Consider the following 22277-nt stretch of genomic DNA (forward strand, 5'->3'; position numbering starts at 1 on the left):
CTAGCCATATTTAGTATATTGCTACACTTTTGCTGCCTTACCATTTATAATCTTTCCTGAATGTTACACCTCACTATCCGACAAAGGCAGAGTTGTGGCACTACACCTCTGCAATGAATGTTAGTCTGCATTTCGCATGGGGGGGGGGGGATGGGTACATAGAAAGCCAGCGGGACGTGGTATTGGGTATAGCTTTAGGCAATGTATTGGCGGCTGCCAATATTGCAAGTGACCATCCAGATTTCCTGGGGACGAATGAATGTCAAACCGTTAAGAGTATGGCTCTGCCAGCTTAAGGTTGCTGTTATTGTGTCATTTCTTTATGTTAGGCCAGCACAATGCTGTCTCTCTTCAGTGCTTGGTCCTCCTCATCCATGTTTGATCTGCTGCCATACCATACTAAAACCTTGATAGGCTAGCTAGAATCAATAATCAACTTGATCTATTCTGTTTGTGTATAGATTTGAAGTTTAATCACTGACTTCATGTTTTACACTAAGTACACTGCATCAAACGTTTTGTATGTCAATGTTCACATTATAATTGGCAGCAAGATTCTGATGCGTTATTGAGTTGCTTACAGAGTGTTTAATATAGGATGAATTGACGTAGCTCTCCTGTTAGTTTGATGCAGCATCATGGTCTAAGAGGGCGCTGGCGTTTTTGATTCAGGGTTGTCCATTACTAGGTAGCTACTTAACACTTTGGCCAAATCCTCTCCTCCTTCTCAAAGGGAATGGGAGGTGAAGGTCAGAGGCAAGGAACGTTCATTTTGAGGAGGAGGCGAGGAGAGAGGCCCTAGCCTCCAAGCCCTTTTGAGGGATATAGTTCAGGAAAACCAACCCTGCTTGGAGGCGCATGAAGAACTAGCTAGCTAATCGGCCTTTTACTCCCGTTTTACAGGAGAAGCAACACCCAATTATTAATATATATGTAGAATTATTAGAAGGCCACGTTATTTATTTGTATCCCAGCTTCTGATATTCCGTTAAGTTCACTCTGTGATGGGTTCCCACTAGACAGATATCTGCCTAATGTCTGCCTGTCTTGTTCAATGCTGTATTTGAACTCAGGACTTATTTTGTTTTCTTTACTTTGCCTTGTATGATTTTACTGCTATGCACAATTAGCTCTCCTTTAATGGGGGCACGTTGTGAAGCTTCTCTTTTCTATCTATGCCAAAACCAATGCAATGTTACTCTGCACTAATCATGTGTAAGATGCATTATTGTTTTTTCTGCTTTATTCAGATCAATCTTCTTTAACCTTATACATATGTGTTCAATATTTTTTTATATTTTTAGATTTGATTAACACAATACTGTTGTTTGTTGGTTGCGAAGAAAACGTATGACCTCCACTCAGGCTTGTCTCTCAGGAATCACAAATCTGAAAACTCAGGGAATATTTCAGATCGTTTCGAAGGCTTGGAAGGAGATGGAGGGTGGGTGGGTGGGTGGGTGGGGGGTTGGGTGGAGTTCATTCATTAATGATAAAGGGGGTGCAATGTTTGTCTGCATTTGTTTTTGTGTACAGTGGAAGATAAGGGAGTTTTCTGCTGCCAATATCAAAGTGCATGACAGTTACACAGTTGAGGACTGTCTACTTTTGAATATCTTGGTGCAACAGTAAAACCCTCCCCTCTAGTCTACACAAAACACTTTGAAATGCTTGCCAGTAATAGAACAGCTTCATGGCATGTCCTTAAAACGAGTCTTAACATGTCATGACATGGGAGTTTTATACAACATTATTATATACTTATATAATTTATCAAGTCTGCTGATTTTACCTTTATTTCCTTACATAATAATATGCCACGAATAATGATTATGATGTTCCACTATTGTATCTTTTTCCTCTATAATTGTTGTAGATGGGGGGGTTAGTAGAATATTGTTCAAGTATTGGGGCTAGTCGTATACAAACTGGGGTTGTCTTGTCTCAATACATGACTAAAACATGGTATTTCAGACTATCAGTGCTTTTGACGAAAAAGAATGTGTCATGATTGATGTACTTTACACTGTTAAAATCTTACTTCATGCCCAGAATATTGCTTTTGGTGGTGGGATATATTATTTTCCAAATTATACAAGTAGATACTTACGTGTTTAAGAGGTGGTGGAAGCATGGAAGTGTCCATTGACTTGGTTCTGTGGGCTTATTGCAAACATAAAACATGGTCTGTGTCTAGTAAGATTGAAGTTGTGTGCTTTTTTTTTCAGTATGTTTCAAATAACAAAGCTGGGATTTCCAAAACATTTCAGTAGGAATGTGATCATATGAAATGAATGCTGCTTGACTTACTCATTCTATTAACAAGGGACACACACCTACAAGTGTTATCCTCATGTCTGTTAGGCATTCTGATGACAAAATTATATCAGAGCTGTTTGACAATACGTATGCCACCATTACTTCAAATAAATATCCCACATTTTGTCTTTATAGGCATTACTCAAGTCCTCCGTTGTGGGCCGATGAAATGTTACTCGTTTTAGCTCATTCACAGATCTATTGCTTAGTTACTTTTTCACTGTTCTGGACTGGTAGAAATAAGTAATGGAAGTGCCAAATTGACGTGATGTAATGTTTACAATACTGTACCTCAATGATTATATCAATGAAATGGGTATCTTGTAAGGCACAGCTAACCTTTTAAAGCCAAAGTCATCATTGAACCGTGTGTGTTTGAGCAGAACTAATCTATCCAAACCTCTTTGACTCCCCATTGATGTGTTGCCACATTGTGATTTGATTGTTGGGTGTTAGATGGGTTAGATTGACCTTAAAGTCAAAGGACAGAGTTTATTATAATCTGTGCTCAGGGTGACATGGGGATTGCAGAAAAGCATACTGTATACATAAGTGACCTTGTGTAATGTGTGGGTTTCCTATGTTTTACCATTGTTTGTTTGTGACCATAGCCATTTTATTCAGTGATATGTATGGTGGTATCTATGGTGTAAATGGCTGAAGTCATTTCCAAAGAATGTGCATTTATTACTGAGGAATGTATCAATGTTTGCTGGCATAAACAGAAGTCTCAAGATATCTCAGGCACCTCAGTAAATTGTGGTCATTGGTTAAAATTGTTACTCAGTTTGTTAAATGGTATGAAGCATGCATTGCAAAGAAAACTGTGAGTTTTAATATGTGAAGACATATTCATATTTCATTTCATAATAAACACGTCAATATGAACTTACTCAGTCTTGTATTTTTTCTCCCAAATGTTTGCACACATGGCCATTTAGGACCATACTATGTTTACATTTTTCTACTGCGTTTCTACTGTGTATGAAATGTGATTATACCGCACATCCACCAGCAGGGGCAGTGTGTACTCGTTGACATTCTGGCAAGTGTTAATTCAATATGGCTGCCTACTGTGTCAGCTGAGCAACCATAATGTTAGCAAAATATACTTTATTTACAGAGAATTGAAGACAATTAAATGTTTCAAAATGAAGGTTTCACGTATCGTTTGGTTATTATTCAAAAGAACCGGGGCGAGGAGGCAGACAACATGCAGCAATTACGCCACTGGACATCAACAACAGTCAACATCGCCGTACAGTACAGCTGGTGAGCCGCTGCGGCTATTGTCAAGCGCGAGGGGTGACAGTTCCCTGCGTTTTAGGTGTTACACCGGATCTTCAACCAGGGGCTGTGCGGCGCTAGTTTTCAGAAACCACGGGGACCCTGGTCAAGTTGTTAAGTAAGAATGCCACTATGTCAAAATGATAGTGCACCTTACCATAACAGTACAACTTGCTCAAGTAGCTACACAATTTGATTTGATAGTTGCAGATGTATTGGGAAAGATATCCCAAGTGTCCCAGAGGGTTCATGAAATGTATTGTATGGCTGTCAGGTTGGAGAACATGGACTTACCCTCCATCAGTGCAAAGAGTATCCTTGTAAAGATACTGGCAGCTCCAATCAACCCATCTGATATAAACATGATTCAAGGTACAGAATAAGGAAAATAACAGAAACGTTGAAACAGACTGTAGCCTATCTCTATTCCAAACCCTGGTTATTCTTGATTACTGAGACATACCAAATGTCAATATCTTGTTCTTACAGGCACCTATGCCATTCTACCAGACCTACCAGCAGTCGGAGGAAACGAAGGGGTGGCCCAGGTACTGGAGGTAGGCAGCCAGGTGAAAGCACTCAAACCAGGAGACTGGGTTATCCCAAGAGATGCTGGATTAGGTGAGTAATTGCTTGTGCCAAATAATTACTGAACAGAACATGATTTTACAGTTGGGCCCCTACCAGTCCTTCATATGTCTTAGAAATATGGAATTGTGTGTGTAGGGACGTGGAGGACAGCAGCGGTGCTGGCTGAAGAGGATGTGATCTCACTGCCCAATGACATTCCCCTGCTCTCTGCAGCCACGCTCGGGGTTAACCCTTGCACTGCCTTCAGGATGCTCTCTGACTTTGAGGACCTCAAGCCAGGTACTGTTACTGTCTTAAACAGTGGCTGCTAGATCTTATCCATCTTACCCATTAAACCCTTACCCAAGTGAGCATCAATCTCATATAGAACCGAAACCTCTTGGATCACATCACTTAGTAGGGTCATTAAACAGCCTCCTTTTTGACTGAATATTTTCTGGGCCCTCAGGTGACTCTGTTATCCAGAATGCAGCCAACAGTGGTGTTGGTCAAGCTGTAATACAGATAGCTGCTGCAAGGGGAATCCACACCATCAACGTTGTCCGAGACAGGTAAATCCAATCACTGTGCAGACTAGAATAAGCTACATTGAAAAATCCCTTATGATTCAGTGACTGATTAGGAGTTTGAAACAACATCAAAATCCCAATGAGGTTAACCATTACCTCTGTCGAGCTAATATTCTGCCATAAGGATATATGTAATTTTCTTCAGAGCTACACCCTGGGTTATCAGCTAATCACTGTGGGACAACAAAGAGAGCACTTTGTGTACTTGTCCATGAACATGGTCGTAACCCATTGCCATCATACAAACTCATGTGTGAGAGACTGACTAATGTGATGTCTGGCTGACCTGACTGAATGTATTTGTACCTCTCCTCTCACAGGCCAGACCTCATGCAGCTCACTGATAGGCTGAAGGCCATGGGTGCTAGTCATGTGATCAAAGAGGAGACACTGAGGCAGCCGAAAATTAAGGAACTCTTCAAGGTCTGGGTTTGTTACAGCTGAAAATGCTACATGTCATAATGTTGTTTATGGTAAAAGAAGGTAAACATTATGTCATTATGGATATTTTTGTCTCTCATAGACCTGTCCAAGGCCTAAGCTGGCACTGAACGGTGTTGGGGGTAAGAGCGCAACAGAACTCCTGCGTCAGTTACAGTGAGTATCCAAGTGACAAACCCTCCTTTGCTGCAAGAGCTTGATGTTATGACATTCAAGAGATTTTGATAGAGATAATAGTTAACTGCTTTTCTCTCACGGTTGCCAGAGTTGGGGGGTCAATGGTGACATACGGAGGGATGGCCAAACAGCCAGTTATTGTTCCTGTGGTAAGACTCCTCCTCCTAGTATTCCTCATTTCTGTCATGTGCCTCTTGGAACAGTTCTAATTCAAAACATTTGTTCTCTCTCCTACCTATAAACATACTACATTTAAATGGCCATGCCTCTTTAGCTCATAAATGTCCTCACGTTATTCTCTCCTCCCCTCAGAGTGCTCTTATCTTCAAAAATGTGAAGGTGCACGGGTTTTGGGTCACCCAATGGAAGAGAGATCACTCTCAAGGTAAGTCAGGCATATTTGATTGGCATGCCTCTCACAATTGTTTTTCTGTCACTTGGACCTTTTAATGTAATACAGCTTGATGTTTAAATACTGAACTTTTTTTTATAAAGCTTTTAACAATCTTTTATGATACGCAGTGAAGCCTTTTGAGTCCTCAGACTAGATTTCTTTGTCTCCCCAGATGAGGGCGCCCTACGAGGCATGCTGGATGACCTTTGCTCCCTGATCCGCCAGGGAAAGCTGACTGCACCAGCCTGCTCAGAGGTGGGCATCCAAGACTTCCGCCATGCACTGGACACAGCCATGAAGCCATTCACCTCAGCCAAACAGGTCCTGGTTATGTGACCAGCCTGACCAGCTCCAATCATACTCTCCATACACACAAGGCCATGGCACGTTCACTGGGTGCGATCTCAAGACCGCCGCATCATTGTTGGAAATATGTTGCTCAAGCACATGTTCAATAAATGCGCATCTTCTCTACAAGCTCGAAGTCCAGTATATGTTATCTGTACCATCTACGTAGACTGGCGCCAGTCACATACTGTTATAGCCCCTATTCTGTATGAGGTTACTGGACGATCCTCTGGAATTGTCCGGGATCCTTTGCCAACTTGTCTGTACATACTTATTTATCTTGCATATTTTATGTAACACATGGTGTCCCAACAAAGCACTGTAATAAAGAGATGGCGAGATATTGCAGGGTTGCAGTTCCTGGTTATATGGACTAGAGCAAGTATAGTTGAGATAACAGCAATAATTAGAGAAGTTTCTGTTTTATCATTTAGTTATTTATTAATACATATGGGTAGCATTTCAATTGGCAGCATGGCTTCCACTGCCAGGTTCAACTGAACAGAATCTGCAACTAGAAAACCGGAAACATTTACATGATTTTCAGGCAGTAGCAATACACTTTTTCTTCAACAACACATGAGTTTAAAAGAAAACAAGTAAAACATATTGAAATCAAAGGTTGTGGGCCTGTTAAAAAAGTTAACTTTTCATAGTATGACTTACTTTAACAAGCATGGCATGTGATTGCAAATGTATTGCACATATGTATAAATACTGAAAGGGTGTACACACACAGTATAGTCTTCCATGTATCATGATTAGTTTTAACAGAATAAACTACTTTGTTATATTAAAACACTGACATTCAGGACAGACATTGTGTCGAAAACATCACAGTGTCCCTTAACACAAAATTGGGAAGAAGTGCTCCATCGATGGGTCATTCTGTCGCACAGTGGGATAGTTAATTGCTAGCCCAGACCAGGCTAAGTGCCACAGAGAGGACTGGCATCAAGGCAAGACTAATAGAGGCTGCCCCCTCTTTCTCCAGACAGTGCTCGTATCTCTCAAAGTCTACTTCACGGGCAGCGCACAAATGGTCGATACGGCAGCCGCTGTTGCACTCTGTCAGGTCGTAGTTGACTGAGTTGAACTCGTAGTACTTCTGTAGGTAGCATCGGTCGGACGCCATGCGTTTCACCACCTGATGCATGGAGGCTGGGGAGGCGTCCGGCACACGGAAGCTCTCTGTGAGACGGTACTCCTTCTCCCAGCGTGCATGGGCCACGTTGGCATGGGTCAGATTCAGGTAGTAGGTCACCATGTCCTGTGTGGAGAGAGTTAAAGACAAAGAAGGCTGAGTTTGGAAGGAGATGGCAGAATTACCAAGCTATGTTGTTCATGGTAAGAGTTGTGTCTCTGTACAACAACTTAATCAAATTGAGGTTCAGATCTGTAGTTAATACAATCGTTGTTTTGGGGATGAGTCAGCATTGCCTCTTACTTCGACCAGGAGGGTTTGGGTGTTATATTCGAAGACGCGGATGCCAGGATTGTTGGCTCCGTCCACCACCCCTGGTAGGGTGGTCTTCCAGGGAGTGACCCCAGGGGTCAGGAACATGGCACTGATGGGTGATCCTGAGGAGAGACAGTTGACAAGATGGCAGAGACGAAAAAGGCACACATATACTGTTAAGATTGGCAAATGGTGACACTCTTTATCTTAGGTTGGTATTCAACCAGCAATAGCCATGAGTTGGAAAATTGTTTCATGAGAAAGCTTGTGTAATATACAGTTAATGCCTGTTTAATTACACTGCACCTTCTGAGTTGTAGAACATGCGGAAGCTGTCAGTGTGATGATGACCGAAGAACTGTCCAATAATGACCGAGTGATGCTTCTGGATCAGCTGCAGGTAGCGTTTATTGAAAATGGGCCGAAACCAAGACGTACGCCGCTTCTTCTCAAAGAAACCCGGTGGAACGTGTCCAATGATGTACACCTAAGAGAAGAAGTCAGTGTGTGATATTTAAAGCCACAGAGTATACAATACAGGCATTATTTCAAGAACAGGAGGACATTTCCATAGTAATATTTATCTTTGCTATATTTACAGTAGCTTGTCTTTGACTGGTCGATTCATTTATCTTATGTAGTAGTTATTTCTTATTTCACACATAGCAAATTGAGACCTTTTCTTTGTTTTTGGCAGCTTCTGTCAGAACTTGGTCTGTCCAGTTGAACTGGTCAGCTGGATCCTCCATGTTTTCTGTCAGCTTGTTCTGGCTATAGTATAGGTTAGTGTTGAGGACCACAACCCTGAAACCTGGTTGGTTCAGCAGCTTCTCTGTATAGTAACCACCTGTAAACAGTGGAAGAGTGGAAACACACATTAGTACGCTATATCTTAATCATATATTGCAGTGTACCCATTCCAGACTCCATGGTGTTCCTTACAAGCAGGTCTTATAACACGATCTGTCAGCCTACCTGTCCTGAAAGTTTTTTGAGAGTCAGGCTCCAACCAGCCCTGCCACATCTGTGCAATCTGTTCATATATGTTGTTCTGGTCTGGGGGTAGCTGGCTCTTCGGGTGATAGTCATGGTTGCCCAGTGCAGAGTATACTTTAGTACCTGAAACGGTTTCATTAGTTTAAAAAAAAGCTATATGAATATTTATAAACAGAAATTCCTATATCAAAACAATGAAAGTAAATGTTTGTTGTTTTAGTGTGGTCCCAACAAACCGATCTATTCCCACAATGAAGTTAGACGCACTTGGAAAAACAAGCTTTATGATGTTGGTGAGCTTGTCGATAATAGAGAGCACCGCCTCTTCTCCCAGATCCTCGTCAGGGACATGATGCGTGTCATCTCTGTGCAAAAGGCAAATTTCAGGTTGTTTGTTTGTTTGAAAGCAGTTCTCACAAAAAATCAATAGAATCACAAGTGTACAGAGACTTAACATGGGAGCAGTCGTCAAGTTATTTGACAGTTTAAAGTTTTTAGCCTATTCCACAAGGCAACAAGGGCGATATTATTATGCTGTTGATGCCTACCCAGTCCAGACGATGAAATCCGGATCTGGCAGAATATGTTTCATGGCATACATTGTGGAGTTGATGAGGTCCCATGGCGCATCACAGAGATAGTCTCCAAATTTACCCGCATTCAGCGTAGGGCGTTTCCCGCTGGACGCACACACAAATTCGGGATTGTTGGTGAGATTATAGGTTGGGTCCCAGTGTAAATCTGTAATATGCCAGAAGTTTCCTGAAATAAAAAACACGCATGACATGAGAGGTGCAATTTGTTACGCATGATAGGTCCATCTATGATCGCTATACACATCAAACAGTGAATGGATACAAATGCTCTATAGCACTACAATGTCTGTTGTTAAAGAAATTAAATAATTTACTTAAAACAACAAGCATGCCATGTTGATATGTATAGTGCACTCACCAGAAAGCGCCAGAGTTTTCACGCATGTGAAGAGCAGACAAGAGAGGAGGCTCGCCCACATAGCTGCCATAGTGCTGTCTAACTTTCAAGGTGTAGCTAGAATCGGACCAAGGGCGGACATGCCGTTATCTTTCGTTGACACATGCAACACTCATCAAGTTGAAACGTCTATAAAAGATAAGAAACAATAAATTAAATCCAACACGTTAAAAGAAGTGTTTCATCTAAAGTAGTAGTTCTCACATAAGATTTAAATTCAGTGCTATTTTCTATATAATATATAACTGTGTTGGCTATAGTGGTTTGTTGTTTGTTTGTCCAAACTTACTTGCTGTGCAGAAAAAAGATAATCCACATGACCACGACATCACACTGCATTTATTTTAATAAATGGTTAATTTGAATATTCTGGAGGAGCCAGCACTAATGTATGTTGTTATGCATGGCAATTGGCGTCTCATGATCTGATGAGATTTACCAAAAATATCTGTCCCACCGCCAACTTTGAACTGCTGTCAACACGGTTAAGTGTCTATTCATATTAAAGTAATATAATAGGCCCTTTTTGTTTCTTTTCCATGTTCTTGAGACTGATAAACCACAATAAAAAATATGTTCCAATCAACAATAAACTTCAATCATATTTCAACTCTTTGCCCCGGACGCGCATTGGTTTACTAGATCTAGTGAGAGTATCTGATTGGCCAGCGGATTTCGCGGCAGTTCCGCAGGACGCATGCGTTGTCTACTGTCAACTTTCCAGCGCGCGGAATTATACAAGGAGGGGAACGACAGTCTTGACTTTGTACACGTTGTACTCAGTTTATTGTCTTTAACCTAGTTACAGTGGATTTACGACACCATGTGGAATCAAGGTGAGTTTGCTTTTGCCACTTTATGTGCTGTCAAAATAGCCATTATGTAGGCTACTACTTGCTTGCGCCAGTACCTATGTACTTAGCAGTAGCAAGCTATTTCTGTTCTATTGTTGTCGTCACGATATTAGCCGTGTAGTGCAGCTGAGTCGAAAAACTAGCTAGTTAATAAATGCTGCTGACACGTGTTCTGAAATGGCACCGACCTATAGCTAGCTAAGAGGTAGCAGTGGCTAACGTGTCAATGTCTGTTGTTTTCACTCGAGGAGGATCATATGGTGAATCAAACATGGGTGGTGGATACACTCAGTCCCCGGGAGGATTCGCATCACCTGCTGCATCCCAGGGAGGAGAGAAGAAAGGGGTCTGCATTCCTCATTTTATCAAAAACCTAATTTCTTGGCAATACAGTCAACAACAGTTCCAAACAAGTGGTTTATATTAGTTAGAAATGGGCTGTCAATAATGTCTTGAAGCCGAGATGTGAAACTGTTTTGCACCTTAATCTAATCCTTCCCTGCACACTTGTCAGCCATAGTGTTGATAGTAGGATGAAACTGATGTGAAACAATGTTAAATTCGTTTGACAGTAACAAACGTGTGTGTGTGAATTACAGAGGCAACGTGCCCAGCACATAATCCCATGCACAGTCTCCCAGCTCATGTCTGCAGCCCAAGCAGAGGATGTCTTCAGAGTAGGAGAGGTGGAGGTTGGCCAGGTAAGCACTATTCGCATCTCCATAAATTGGGATGTTGATCATTGTTGGAGTGTGAGGTGCAATGGCTATGATAATGCATTTAAGATGTTGATGTCCGCATTAATAAATGTATTTGACTGTTTTCACATGCACAGTCTGCATAGTGCACACAATTCACCTCCTCCTTGTATCTCCATTTGTGTTTTAGTTAACCATTGTGGGAATCATCAGAAGCACAGACAAATCCATGACCAACATCCAATACAAAGTCGATGACATGACAGGGGCCCCTATGGACGTGAAGCAGTGGATAGACACAGAGGTGAATCTTACTAGGAGCACTAACAGGCTGCCTAGCAATAAAAGCATCTACAGTAATCATCTATGATTCAACACTGGGAGAATAACTTTGTAAATATTCATTCACTGATGTCCGCCTCCTACTTATGATTGAAGGTGTTTGAGTGTTGACTTCAATGAGAAGCTGAATTCTACCGTCTCCTCCTCTTCTGTCACTCATAGGATCCCAGTGTGGACAGCACTGTTGTCCCCCCAGGCACATACGTCAAGGTCTCTGGCAACATGCGCTCCTTCCAGGTGAGGTCATCTCTTCTTTTCATTTTTTTAATAAATATTTTTTGGGCATTTCTGCTTTATTGGGATAGTAGAGAATGACAGGAAGGATGGGTGAGAGAGAGGAGGGATGACATGCAGGATATGTCGATGGCCGGAATCGAACCAGCGACCTTGCGATGGTATGGTATGCGCCTTAGTGTGCTACACCACTGAGCGCCCCTTACTTCTCTTTTAAAGGTTGTAGAAGCGCATGATTTTGAGAATCAGTTTACAAGTAATGGACCATTGACCGTTCCAAGAACGTTGTACTAAGCCAGTGGTGGGGGGGCACGGACACTCTCCCGGGGGGGCGCGAGTAGGCTACAGGATGGGGAAAAAAAAACACGAAAAATCACGGACTCACTGGCTATTAGTAGACCTACAAAGGAGATGCAACAGATTCCCCCCCATGTCGAAATGCAAGTGGTTGGACTATTATAACACACAAACAAATCAACCACACAATTTCATTTCAAATCTACCAATACAGGGGGTAGTATTTTGAGCCTGTGACGCGACGTCACGTAAGTGCTACTATATAAGCGTCCGCACACGCGTCGTAGCTCCATTCACTCTAGTCTAGTCTCTTGCCAAGTTCGCTTGTGCCAGCTCTCGCTAGTCTATCTGTTATCAATCTCGATATCGATTTACTTAGGCCTATACTTCAAAACCCAAACAGTCTTTTTAAAGACTAACCCCACAAACAGTCTTTTTAAAGATTATCCCCATCTCAGCCCTAGCCAGTAATTTTTTAACTGCTAGGCGTGCACTTAGCTAACTAGCTAGCAACATTTTCACCGTGTTGCAACACAACTATACGACCCACGCGACTAAGACACACACACACTCACCCACTCACTCACTCACAAAGGACTACAAATCTTAAAATAAAATCTGCGTTGCCTGCAAAATCGTTATTGTGTACTGTTGTATTAAAGATCGTGCCTAAGTCCCGACTGATTAGCCCCCGATACTAGTCTCTCAACATAGCCACACACGCACACATCGTTACATCATAGCATAAACTTTATTGAAAACACAACTAATCCACATCCAAATTATTTAAAAACCAAACAAAAATGGAGAGATTTCTAGTGAGGACCAACAAGGCAACCGACGCACCACCAGCTGCAAAAAAGCTTCGAAGGTACGATGAAGCATACCTGCAAAGCAGGCTCAGGTCTCACATTAACATCGCCTACCTGCAAGCTTCTGTAAAAAATGCAGATGATATGCCTACTATTAGGCCTAGTAATAATAACAATAATAAAGCATAAATTCATTTCAGAGGTCTGGTGCCAATTCCCAATTATAGCAATAGCCTAGTAATGATAATAGTCGACTGATGATGATAATAATAATAGTAATAATAATAATAATAACAACAACAACAATAAAGCATGTAACCTCATATAATTATATAGCAATAGCCTAGTAATGATAATAGGCCTACCACTACTCATAATAATAATAATAATAATAATGCCTGCAAGCTCACATTAGATGTCTGGTGCTACTGCCAATTATAACAATAGCCTAGTAATGATAATAGGCCTACCACTACTCATAATAATAATAATAATGCCTGCAAGCTCACATTAGAAGTCTGGTGCTACTGCCAATTATAACAATAGCCTAGTAATGATAATAGGCCTACCTACCGCTACTGATGATGATAATAATAATATTATAATAATAATAATAGTGTGGGCCTAACAATAATAGCCTGGCCTAGGGCTATCTATCTATCTATCTATCTATCTATCTATCTATCTATCTATCTATCTATCTATCTATGCAAGGTGGTGTAGTGGGGGTGGCGCCGGGAAGGGGGGGTGAGGAGGGGGGGCCCCAACTGCAATGAACCAGCTTTGGGGGGGCCCAGCTTGCAGAAGGTTGAGGACCCCTGTACTAAGCTAATGCATGTAGGGTGCAGAGTGCGCTCTTTTTAGTTTTTTTTCTCTTTTTAGTTTTTTTTTTCTTCAAAATGTGAATAACAGCCTGATGCATTGACTCCTTCTTGTTTTTCGGACTGTCTCTCACTGTGTGTGTGTTACTTCCTGTCCCAGAATCACAGATCTGTGGTGGCATTCAGTCTCAGGCCCCTGGAAGACATGAACGAGATCACTTCACACATGCTGGAGGTGGTGCAGGCTCACATGATGCTCAGCAAACCACAGGCCATGGTGAGAACTGCCTCATTGGCTGTGTCAAGTATGACATTTTGGGATATATTGTTATATTATTATTATTATTATTATTATTATTAGAAAGGGAAAATAACTTCTTTTTGCAGTCGAAAGTCATTAATTTTGAAATGAATTTATTAAAAAGTTTACGGCAGTTGTTTATTTGTTTAACTGTTTCTTACATGGTTAAACATTTCCTGCCACAGCCCTACATCATGATCATGTCACCACAAAGTTTGAGTGTGCTTCATTATCTACCCTGCCCAACTTTCGAATCGAGATTGATCGTCACCATCTTAAGTGTTTTTCTTTTCAATCATGTCAGTCAGATTGGGTTATGTCTTGGACACATTTGGGTGTTTTAATATGAATAGCTGTCTTGTGAACCTCATGTAATGTGTCATCACACCACTCACAGTTTTGGTTCCCCTTTAGATGGGAGGAGGAGGAGGCGGCGGAATGAACACGGGCATGATGCCAATATCACGGCCTGGAATGGGTGGCATGGGAGGGGGAGGAGGATACTCTGGTGCCAACGACATGTCTGCCAATGGGCTGAGCCCAAGCCAGAACCAGGTGAGTGTACACAGGTAGCCAAAAATAAAATCCATTAATTGGCCAATTACAGATGTTACCATAAAATACTGCTGATACTGTGTACAATAGTTTGGCGTTGTCGGCCCCTTTTCAACCTAAACTGGCACAATATTGCACCTGCATGGTTTATTGTTATTTTTTATCATGTCCTCTCCTTAGGTGCTGAGCTTGATAAGGAGCTGCCCAGACGCCCAGGGCATCAGCATACAGGACCTGAAGCAGAGACTCAGCGGCATGAGCTTGCCTGTTATCAAGTAAGACATTCCCCACCCTCTCTTCTCATATCTGTTTGACCACAACCAGCGTTCTGGTAAAGGGAACTCTTCCACTTAAAACACCTCTTTCCACTGTCTCAACACGCAGGCAGGCTGTGGAATTCCTCAGCAACGAAGGACACATCTTCTCCACCATAGACGAGGACCACTTCAAATCTACGGACAATGACGACTAGAGCACCTTCAACCCCCCTCCCGTGTAGCACTCAGACTTGAGACCCAGAGGGGCCGTTCTCTGGGAGCTCAGCCAAACATGCATTATGAGCATGCCCCTCAGTACTGACCCAATAAAAAGCACCTGTTGTTATACATGGGATCTTAATGTACAGTGATCATCAAGTGATGTGCTTATAATGTTGGTGGTTAATGTGAACCTAAAGACCAACGTGGTCCAATTTAGGTAGTGGTGTTCACATCCTCTTCATTTTAGTCAGTTCTGCGAAATGAACACACAGCGTCACAGTCTTGTGGTTTTCTTGTGAGGACATGCTGTTACTACTTCCTACTATGTGTGTTTCATGTATCATGCCATCATTTAAAATAATGCGGAACATGTAAAAGCATTGCCATTGAGCTTTTCTTATCTCTTAAGTATATTTAGTTTTTGTCTCAAGTAAAAGTATCTTCTGAGAAAAATGTGTTGTTTTCTTCCGATATTCACATTTCACATCATTTGGAAAGTGAGAAATGCCATAGATAGACATGTAGTTCTTAGGATGTAATCATGTTATTATACTGGAAAAGTCACTTTCTAAGTAACTAGGAAATAGGGGGTTGGAAAATAGAGCATGACCAAAAAGTCTTATTAGGGTGTAACCCTCTTTCAGAACAACAATGTGACACTGAATACAATACTGTGTAATACTCAAGGCAATCAAATGGCATGTCTTGGTGTAGGTTTGATTCTAAATATGGGGGGACTACTAATACTGAAATGCAGAATCCAACTTTGGGCAGAGGGTGTGGGAGTCCTCTTCCAGGAAAATGTAAGCATATTTTGTGCAACTCATACAATATTGTTTCCTCAGTTTTCTGCTGTGAAGGCGACTTATTCAGCAAAACATAATCTCCTGCAAAACATATACTCTTCTATATATAGACAGAATATATTTAAATCATTAAGATATATCTCAATAACGTTATGTAAAATGTAACTTCAGATTGAACTGTGAATAGGGGGACTATACAGTAGGTGTTGAAGTTGGTTACTTCAAGGAAGTGTAACCCCTGATGACAGCCCACAAGCCATGTTTTATGGTATGCATGGAGGACATACATGGTGAAGGTACATGCACTGTACCTTTTCTCTTAGACTTGTCGACTTTCACGTAGGTGTTTGGCTCGGCCATGCCTGACTTCACACCTGTCATAGGCTTTCTAGGGTTCAGTGGCAGAGGGGAAGTGTCTGAGAAAGCCTTTGTGTGACAGGAAAACAAAATTAGTGTTAAATTTGGGGTTTTAGGTTCTCAGAAAAGAGAAACAGGAACCTCTGGTATTTGCATGAGGTTTACATCAACAAAACATGCCTCTACATCAACAAAAAAAACTATTCTTAAACTTTTCACATTTAAATATAAATGTGTTTGGTCTGCTTCTGGCCTTGGCTGCTGCCTCCTCCATAGGGCCAGCTCCACCCTCTGGCAGTGCAGCACCTCCAGCTGTTCCCCCACATTGAGTGCAGGCAGACCCTCGTCCATGCGGTATGTTATCTGGTTTGATGGCTAATACATGATCTTAGCGCATTTGGTTATCAGCTCTGCAAACTGAATTTATATGTATTGTGTTAAGAATACAGATAATTTCATACTGTAGTACTGTATGCTCATGAAAAGTGTGCCTTTCTGATTTGGAGTGCATTAGAGCAAACTAAAACCACAAAACTGAGTACAAACAGTAAAACATGTATATTGGCTTATGTCTGTGAATTTTAATGTTGTTGACCCCATACAGTGCCTTCTTGATTGTGCCAATTGATTCCTGTGCAAATCAGAGACCCTATAAAAACAAAGATATTAATTCCAGAATTACATGAACTATTATCCTTGCATTAAGATGGGACTCAATTCAACTTGTTGAGTGATTTGTTGATGACATTTTTGCATTTGAACAAATTTTAAGAGTGTCAAAGCAAAGGGTCTGAATACTTACGTACATGAGGTATTTCTGTATTTCAATTTTAATACATTTACTGAAATTTCAAAAACCTGTTTTCGCTTTGTCATTCTGGGTATTGTGTGTGGATTGATGGCAAATGATTTTAATTTAATCCATTTTAAATTGAGTCTATAACACAACAAAATGTGGAAAAAGTGAAGGGGTCTGAATACTTTCCGAAGGCACTGTATCTTCTTCAGTTGTCCTCCCCCCAATTATAACAAATGGCTATAAGCTCTCTGAAGGGTCATACTGTAATTCCGATTGGTCTCCTTGCAAAACAGCTCCTAATTTACTCAATGTTGTGAGTAGCATTGTTTTGGATGACCTGTGGTCATCTCTCCATCTCTCTTTATTAGTATATAACTTTCTATATCTTTCTATGAAAGATTTGCCTTGTAACAGATGTGTAAGTATACAGTATTATTAAAGCCACATTTCATTCATTATATTTGACCTTTCTTGCACTAAATCAGCACAGACTCAATTTTGTGATAATTACATTGGAGTCAGATTATCAATATTAGATATGCTTTGCTGTTAACAAAATATAGCCAGAAGTCTCTGCCAAACCTTCTTGTGGAAACTGATATTATTATTAAATGCTCTGCATTGTCTCATGTAGTATGGTAATTTTTCTCCATATCATTCAGATCACCCTACTATTTGCATGAAGTAAAAACACTTCTGTTTCACTTCAGTAACAACTTTGGTATGATTCCATGGTCCTCTATTTGCAATGCAAAAATGTTTTCAGAGCAACAGTGAAGGTTTTTGTATACACATAATAATAGGGAATACCCCCTCACACATGACCAGGAAAGTAAGATTTCACACATGAATAAAATAATCTTTTTTTTTTCTTTTTTTATTCCAAGCGTTTAGCATTTGTGACAACAACAACAAAAAAGCTTCAAAAAGTTAACAACAGTCATTATGACTGCAGCGACATAAACATACAAAATAAATGAAAACTGAATGATTATAAAATGTGAGTCCAGCGATTTATCCTATTACCCTGTTGCTGCACAATCCCATTTTACAAAATTGGTTTATTATGGCCAGGCCACCATCAGTCTTTACAGCCCAGTCTACTTATGCAGTGTCTTACTGACAATGACTTTTTCATCGAAGATGTTGCTGTGAAACGTTTCCTGTGCTCTTTTCACCACGTCGACCAAGTCGTCCACTAATTCGTAGTCATGGTCACTGTCCACATCTGCTGGCTCCTCTTGTGTCATCACTGTTGGAAGATAAGTGTTGATTTTAGAGTCACCCAGTACAAAACTACTCCATACCTTAAGTTTTTCTTTGTGTTATTCTCTAAAGAACATTTCTATACGGTATATAGAAAGAATATATTTAAATATTTTTTTATTGAGATTTATCTCAATAAGGTTATGTAAAATGTAACTTCAGATTGAACTGTGATGCCAAAATAGGGGGACTATACAGTAGGTGTTGAATTTGGTTACTTCAAGGAAGTGTAACCCCTGATGACAGCCCACAAGCCATGTTTTATGGTATGCATGGAGGACATACATGGTGAAGGTACATGCACTGTACCTTTTCTCTTAGACTTGTTGACTCTCACGTAGGTGTTTGGCTCGGCCATGCCTGACTTCACTCCTGTCATAGGCTTTCTAGGTTTCAGTGGCAGAGGGGAACTGTCTGAGAAAGCCTTTGTGTGACAGGAAAAGTAGTGTTATTTGTAGGCTAACTGACTATAAATAAGAAAGAAAAACAGGAGATGTAGTTCATTGCTTGTACATCGGCTAAAAAAAGACAATTCTTAAACATCTCACATTTAAAATGGTGACTGAAGTTTGATTGTAGCCTAGTCCAATGAATACATAATACAAGAATTTTGTCAATCTACCTAAGAGTCCATTATTTTAAGCAGGGTTCTTAAAGTGTTCTCTTTTCTAGAATGTCCTACAAAGCAGTGCTTACTGGAGGTGGAGGAGCAAGACGTCTTGAAGGTTTCTTGCAATCAAGACTCAGATTGCTCATCTCTTGGTGCAAGAGATTGGTTTGGGAGCTGCTTTCGGTAGGAATGCAGGGGGGGTCTCGTCGAGAGGTGGTTCTCTTCGCAATCTTTGAGACTGCTGATGGTTTCTGCTTGGGTGGTCGTGGTGGTGGGGGCTCATCTGACCCAGTCATCTTGCAAAATTCATAATAGAAAGATTCTGTCACCTCGGTAACAGTCTCCAGGTTACATTTGGGTGGCTGACCATCAGGCCAAGGCAGGGGGTCATTTGTAAAAGAGAGGGACATATTGAGCCAGCGGGTGGGTATCTCAAAGCATTGCTCTGGCCTACTGGGTAGGCTGGCCTGTATTGTGGGCTCCAGAGTAGCCTCCTCCAGCCTGAGGGAAGAGAACCCCACTAGAGGGTCAGTCTCGAGCAATGTGTCACGGGTCACCACTTTAACCTCCAAAGGCAGGGCAGGGCCCTTTCCTAAGTTCTCCAGTTTATACTTCTTATTGTCTTTGATCTTCTCCACAAAGTGACTCTGCATGTACAGGGGCAGGCAAACCTCCTCACTCTCATCCTCCCTCTCGTCCTCCTCATCGTCCTCGTCCTCATCCACCTCTAGGAGACGTCTACAAATGAGGGCCTCCACGGTCTGCTTCTGGCCTCGGCTGTTGCCTCCTCCGCAGGGCAGCTCCACCTTCTGGCAGTGCAGCACCTCCAGCTGTTCTCCCACACTGAGTGCAGGCCGGCCCTCCTCCTCCACCTCCTCGCAGTTCCGCGACACGCTGACCTGAAGGCCCGGCAAGCGGGAAGAAGCAATATACAGATCGTACACCGAGCTGAACTCCCGTGGACGCCGCCGCAGCCGCCCGTTGTAACGCTGGGACACCAGAAAGTACTGGCACGCCCGCCGCCCCTTCGAGCTGGACGCCAGGACCATGGCTGAAGTTCCGCGCCCATGGAGCACCAGGTGGCGACCCTTTCGGAGCTCTGCTAGCCATTTACATTGCAACAGACACCGAGTCTCCGGACCCTCCAGTATCTCGGCCATAGTAGGGAAGGCCTTGTCCGGCTGGGCGAAAACTTCCGACAGAGTAAGTGGGGTTACAAAGGTCAAGTCTTTTGATTGGTCAGTCACGTCAATAACATCCACCTCCAAGCTAGAGGGGAACGTCACTGTGTTTTTTCGTACTGTGAGAAAAAGAGACAATGAGGAACTATGTCAAGGGGGTGGAGACGAATGTGTGAAATTTGTTAAAAAAATATGTGGTAATGCAAAGTCCATTGTGTAGTTTCAGTTGTAGAGATAGTTATGGGTATCAGTTTTAAGTAAGTGATCTTGATCCTACAAGGACAATGCCACTCCTTGTGGTGGAATTAAGGTTAGTAAAAATGTTGACATCACTTGATGAGTGCTCTTATTTTCCCAGACAGTGGCTCTGGAGGTGTGATGTTGGTTAATTCAGAACCAGGTTGTACTCACAGTGCATGATGGCCTGGATCTGATAGATGGGGCTGAGGACCAGCGGTCCACCACACATTGTCGTCTTGCTAAAGCGAAAGCGGCGGCTACACAGGTGGGGCGAGGACATGATCTCCTGGATGTTGTAGCACTGGTCACTCTCACACTCATAGAACTCCCCGTGGCAGGAGACCGGAACCAGCACCTCAGCTGACACTCCCTCCGGCCCCTTAAGGTGACAGCGGACATGATCCTCCTTCCCGTCCTGCTGCTCGATGGATAGCATGGTCACAAGTCTCCCGGCCCCCAGGGTGAAGTTCTCAATGGTAAGCTCACATTTGCTGGTGAAGGTGAAGGCGAGGCAGGAGTCCAGGCCTACAGGCCTCAGGCTCAACATCTCCTCCACTGTGTTGTACGGCATCTCCTCTGGAACCAACTTGAACAAACCTGAGATGACCCACAATGGTGCAATGAGACACTGGTCAGCAAACAGCATTGAAATAATCATTTGTGCTAGCCAGTGTAGCAAGGACACATGGCTGAGACTATAGTCATGCTAAAATGGTTCATACTACTTTATAGAATAGGGGGGCTCAAACACAGCTCAAACACATTAGGTTAATTTGTCCAAAAAAGTCTTACCCGTATAGTTCAGGGGCAGCTCAAACTTGGAATTGTTACTGATGTCCTCACACCTGACAGACGTCAGCTCTATGTTGAGGACCTTCACAAGATCTCCCGTTGACAGGCATACCTCACTCCCAGAGAGCTCATACACAGACCCTAACAGCAACACACAGCAACCACCATACAATGACCCCAATACAACCACCACACAATAAGGCACACAGAATGTGGCCAAATAAATGTGACCACATCAATGATTAATTACTGACTGCTGCAGTAGTTTGACAAGGCTGAAGTCATGCAAATGTATATTTTCATGAAAAGCATATTTGTATTACAGTATCTTATACTGTTTACTCATGTGTGTCCACTTTCATCTTTATTTCTGTTTCCTTATTAGGCCAGTTTCTTTTTTTATGGTTAGGCTTTTTTTGACTGAACACCCATCAATTAATTTCTAAATGATGAAATAGCCCAGGTTTACAGGTATACAGTGTTACAGACCGTTTATTGAATATGTATAGTTTATTATTAACCTTAAATGGCCGTTGATAATCATGTGAATAAAACGTTGCTATTCCTCACAAGAATTTCAGTAAATGGGTGGTATTTGTTTGTGCCTGAAGTGAGAAGTGGGTTAACTGACTCACTTTTCTTGAGTGACATAAAATAAAAATAAAACAACTTTTAACAAGTCTTACCTTGGAAATATACCCCTGAGCAAACCTGTAGGATTCTCGGCAGACAAGCGCGGTCCAAAGATGCAATGCATTGATCAAGGGGCAGAACCGTCTCAGTGCCTGCCATTACGACCGATCTGGTGCTGTCAAAGGATTATTTTAACTGCAGAGGCAGTAGGAAGAAGTGAGCAAATGGTCTGCCAGTAGAACAACCGCAATTTTGAAGGAGGAAGTTACATTTTGTTATAAACTTGCCCTGATAGTCTCTGCTGAAAGGGATCACTGCATTATACGGTATGCCTATTTAATTACACCCACTGTTTAGGCTACACTTTTATTTGATTATAAACCAGTTTACCAAAAGCACATATAAATAAGTACAATAGACAATTGACTCATATATTTTAGATAGCCATGGGAACAAGTTTACACCATTGGTAGTCTACATTCCATACTGTCAAAACTAATCCTAAAAAAGTTAAAGTAGCCAACATGTATGAATGTTAAAAGCAACAATACTAAATCCGTTATTTGGGTGACTTTCTAAACTAAATGAGAAGGACTACAGAGTTATCAGGCAGAGCGCTAAAACTA

The 22277-nt window shown here is 41.8% G+C and overlaps 4 protein-coding genes across 5 annotated transcripts; 2 read left to right on the top strand and 2 right to left on the bottom strand.

The window, feature by feature from the left end:
• The first annotated feature begins 3397 nt into the window (after positions 1 to 3397).
• On the top strand, positions 3398 to 6458 carry mecr (mitochondrial trans-2-enoyl-CoA reductase). Its single transcript, XM_083678358.1, has 10 exons — positions 3398 to 3724; positions 3881 to 3978; positions 4096 to 4227; positions 4333 to 4476; positions 4646 to 4748; positions 5087 to 5189; positions 5290 to 5363; positions 5473 to 5533; positions 5697 to 5769; positions 5951 to 6458. The coding sequence occupies exons 1-10, from the start codon at positions 3471 to 3473 to the stop codon at positions 6112 to 6114; spliced, it is 1206 nt and encodes a 401-aa protein (XP_083534484.1). The 5' UTR covers positions 3398 to 3470; the 3' UTR covers positions 6115 to 6458.
• A 126-nt stretch (positions 6459 to 6584) lies between these two features.
• On the bottom strand, positions 6585 to 9597 carry smpdl3b (sphingomyelin phosphodiesterase acid like 3B). The gene is made up of 8 exons (XM_083679589.1): positions 9536 to 9597; positions 9130 to 9343; positions 8849 to 8946; positions 8561 to 8704; positions 8263 to 8432; positions 7892 to 8072; positions 7574 to 7707; positions 6585 to 7396 (listed from the first exon to the last, which is right to left on the bottom strand). The coding sequence occupies exons 1-8, from the start codon at positions 9594 to 9596 to the stop codon at positions 7034 to 7036; spliced, it is 1365 nt and encodes a 454-aa protein (XP_083535715.1). The 5' UTR covers position 9597; the 3' UTR covers positions 6585 to 7033.
• Positions 9598 to 10284: 687 nt separating this feature from the next.
• Positions 10285 to 15412, top strand: rpa2 (replication protein A2). 2 transcript variants are annotated; one of them, XM_083678479.1, is made up of 9 exons: positions 10285 to 10410; positions 10677 to 10774; positions 11028 to 11129; positions 11317 to 11430; positions 11631 to 11705; positions 13793 to 13909; positions 14348 to 14488; positions 14669 to 14763; positions 14873 to 15412. In XM_083678479.1, the coding sequence occupies exons 1-9, from the start codon at positions 10398 to 10400 to the stop codon at positions 14958 to 14960; spliced, it is 843 nt and encodes a 280-aa protein (XP_083534605.1). In that variant the 5' UTR covers positions 10285 to 10397; the 3' UTR covers positions 14961 to 15412. The 2 variants fall into 2 exon arrangements, with proteins under 2 accessions (XP_083534605.1, XP_083534606.1); XM_083678480.1 differs by having other exon boundaries at positions 10307 to 10410; positions 10680 to 10774.
• Positions 15413 to 17817: 2405 nt separating this feature from the next.
• themis2 (thymocyte selection associated family member 2) lies at positions 17818 to 21834 on the bottom strand. Its single transcript, XM_083679732.1, has 6 exons — positions 21705 to 21834; positions 21019 to 21159; positions 20398 to 20823; positions 18892 to 20105; positions 18505 to 18619; positions 17818 to 18181 (listed from the first exon to the last, which is right to left on the bottom strand). Exons 1-6 carry the CDS (start codon positions 21808 to 21810, stop codon positions 18030 to 18032), a joined length of 2154 nt encoding a protein of 717 aa, XP_083535858.1. The 5' UTR covers positions 21811 to 21834; the 3' UTR covers positions 17818 to 18029.
• Positions 21835 to 22277: the final 443 nt, after the last annotated feature.

Source organism: Argentina silus (assembly GCF_951799395.1).
Source record: "Argentina silus genome assembly, chromosome: 10".
Taxonomy (NCBI): Eukaryota; Metazoa; Chordata; class Actinopteri; order Argentiniformes; family Argentinidae; genus Argentina; species Argentina silus.

Excerpts from the sequence above, each read along its gene's own strand:
- mecr (XM_083678358.1), top strand. The coding sequence starts at position 3,471 with ATGAAGGTTTCACGTATCGTTTGGTTATTATTCAAAAGAACCGGGGCG. Across the intron at positions 5,364-5,472 it reads GAACTCCTGCGTCAGTTACA|AGTTGGGGGGTCAATGGTGA; the intron begins GTGAGTATCCAA and ends CACGGTTGCCAG. Across the intron at positions 5,770-5,950 it reads GAAGAGAGATCACTCTCAAG|ATGAGGGCGCCCTACGAGGC; the intron begins GTAAGTCAGGCA and ends TTGTCTCCCCAG.
- smpdl3b (XM_083679589.1), bottom strand. The coding sequence starts at position 9,596 with ATGTGGGCGAGCCTCCTCTCTTGTCTGCTCTTCACATGCGTGAAAACT. Across the intron at positions 9,344-9,535 it reads GAAAACTCTGGCGCTTTCTG|GAAACTTCTGGCATATTACA; the intron begins GTGAGTGCACTA and ends TTTTTATTTCAG. Across the intron at positions 8,947-9,129 it reads GATTTCATCGTCTGGACTGG|AGATGACACGCATCATGTCC; the intron begins GTAGGCATCAAC and ends CCTTTTGCACAG.
- rpa2 (XM_083678479.1), top strand. Across the intron at positions 13,910-14,347 it reads TCAGCAAACCACAGGCCATG|ATGGGAGGAGGAGGAGGCGG; the intron begins GTGAGAACTGCC and ends GTTCCCCTTTAG. Across the intron at positions 14,764-14,872 it reads ATGAGCTTGCCTGTTATCAA|GCAGGCTGTGGAATTCCTCA; the intron begins GTAAGACATTCC and ends CTCAACACGCAG.
- themis2 (XM_083679732.1), bottom strand. The coding sequence starts at position 21,810 with ATGGCAGGCACTGAGACGGTTCTGCCCCTTGATCAATGCATTGCATCT. Across the intron at positions 20,824-21,018 it reads GCTGCCCCTGAACTATACGG|GTTTGTTCAAGTTGGTTCCA; the intron begins GTAAGACTTTTT and ends GGGTCATCTCAG. Across the intron at positions 20,106-20,397 it reads GATCCAGGCCATCATGCACT|TACGAAAAAACACAGTGACG; the intron begins GTGAGTACAACC and ends TTTTTCTCACAG.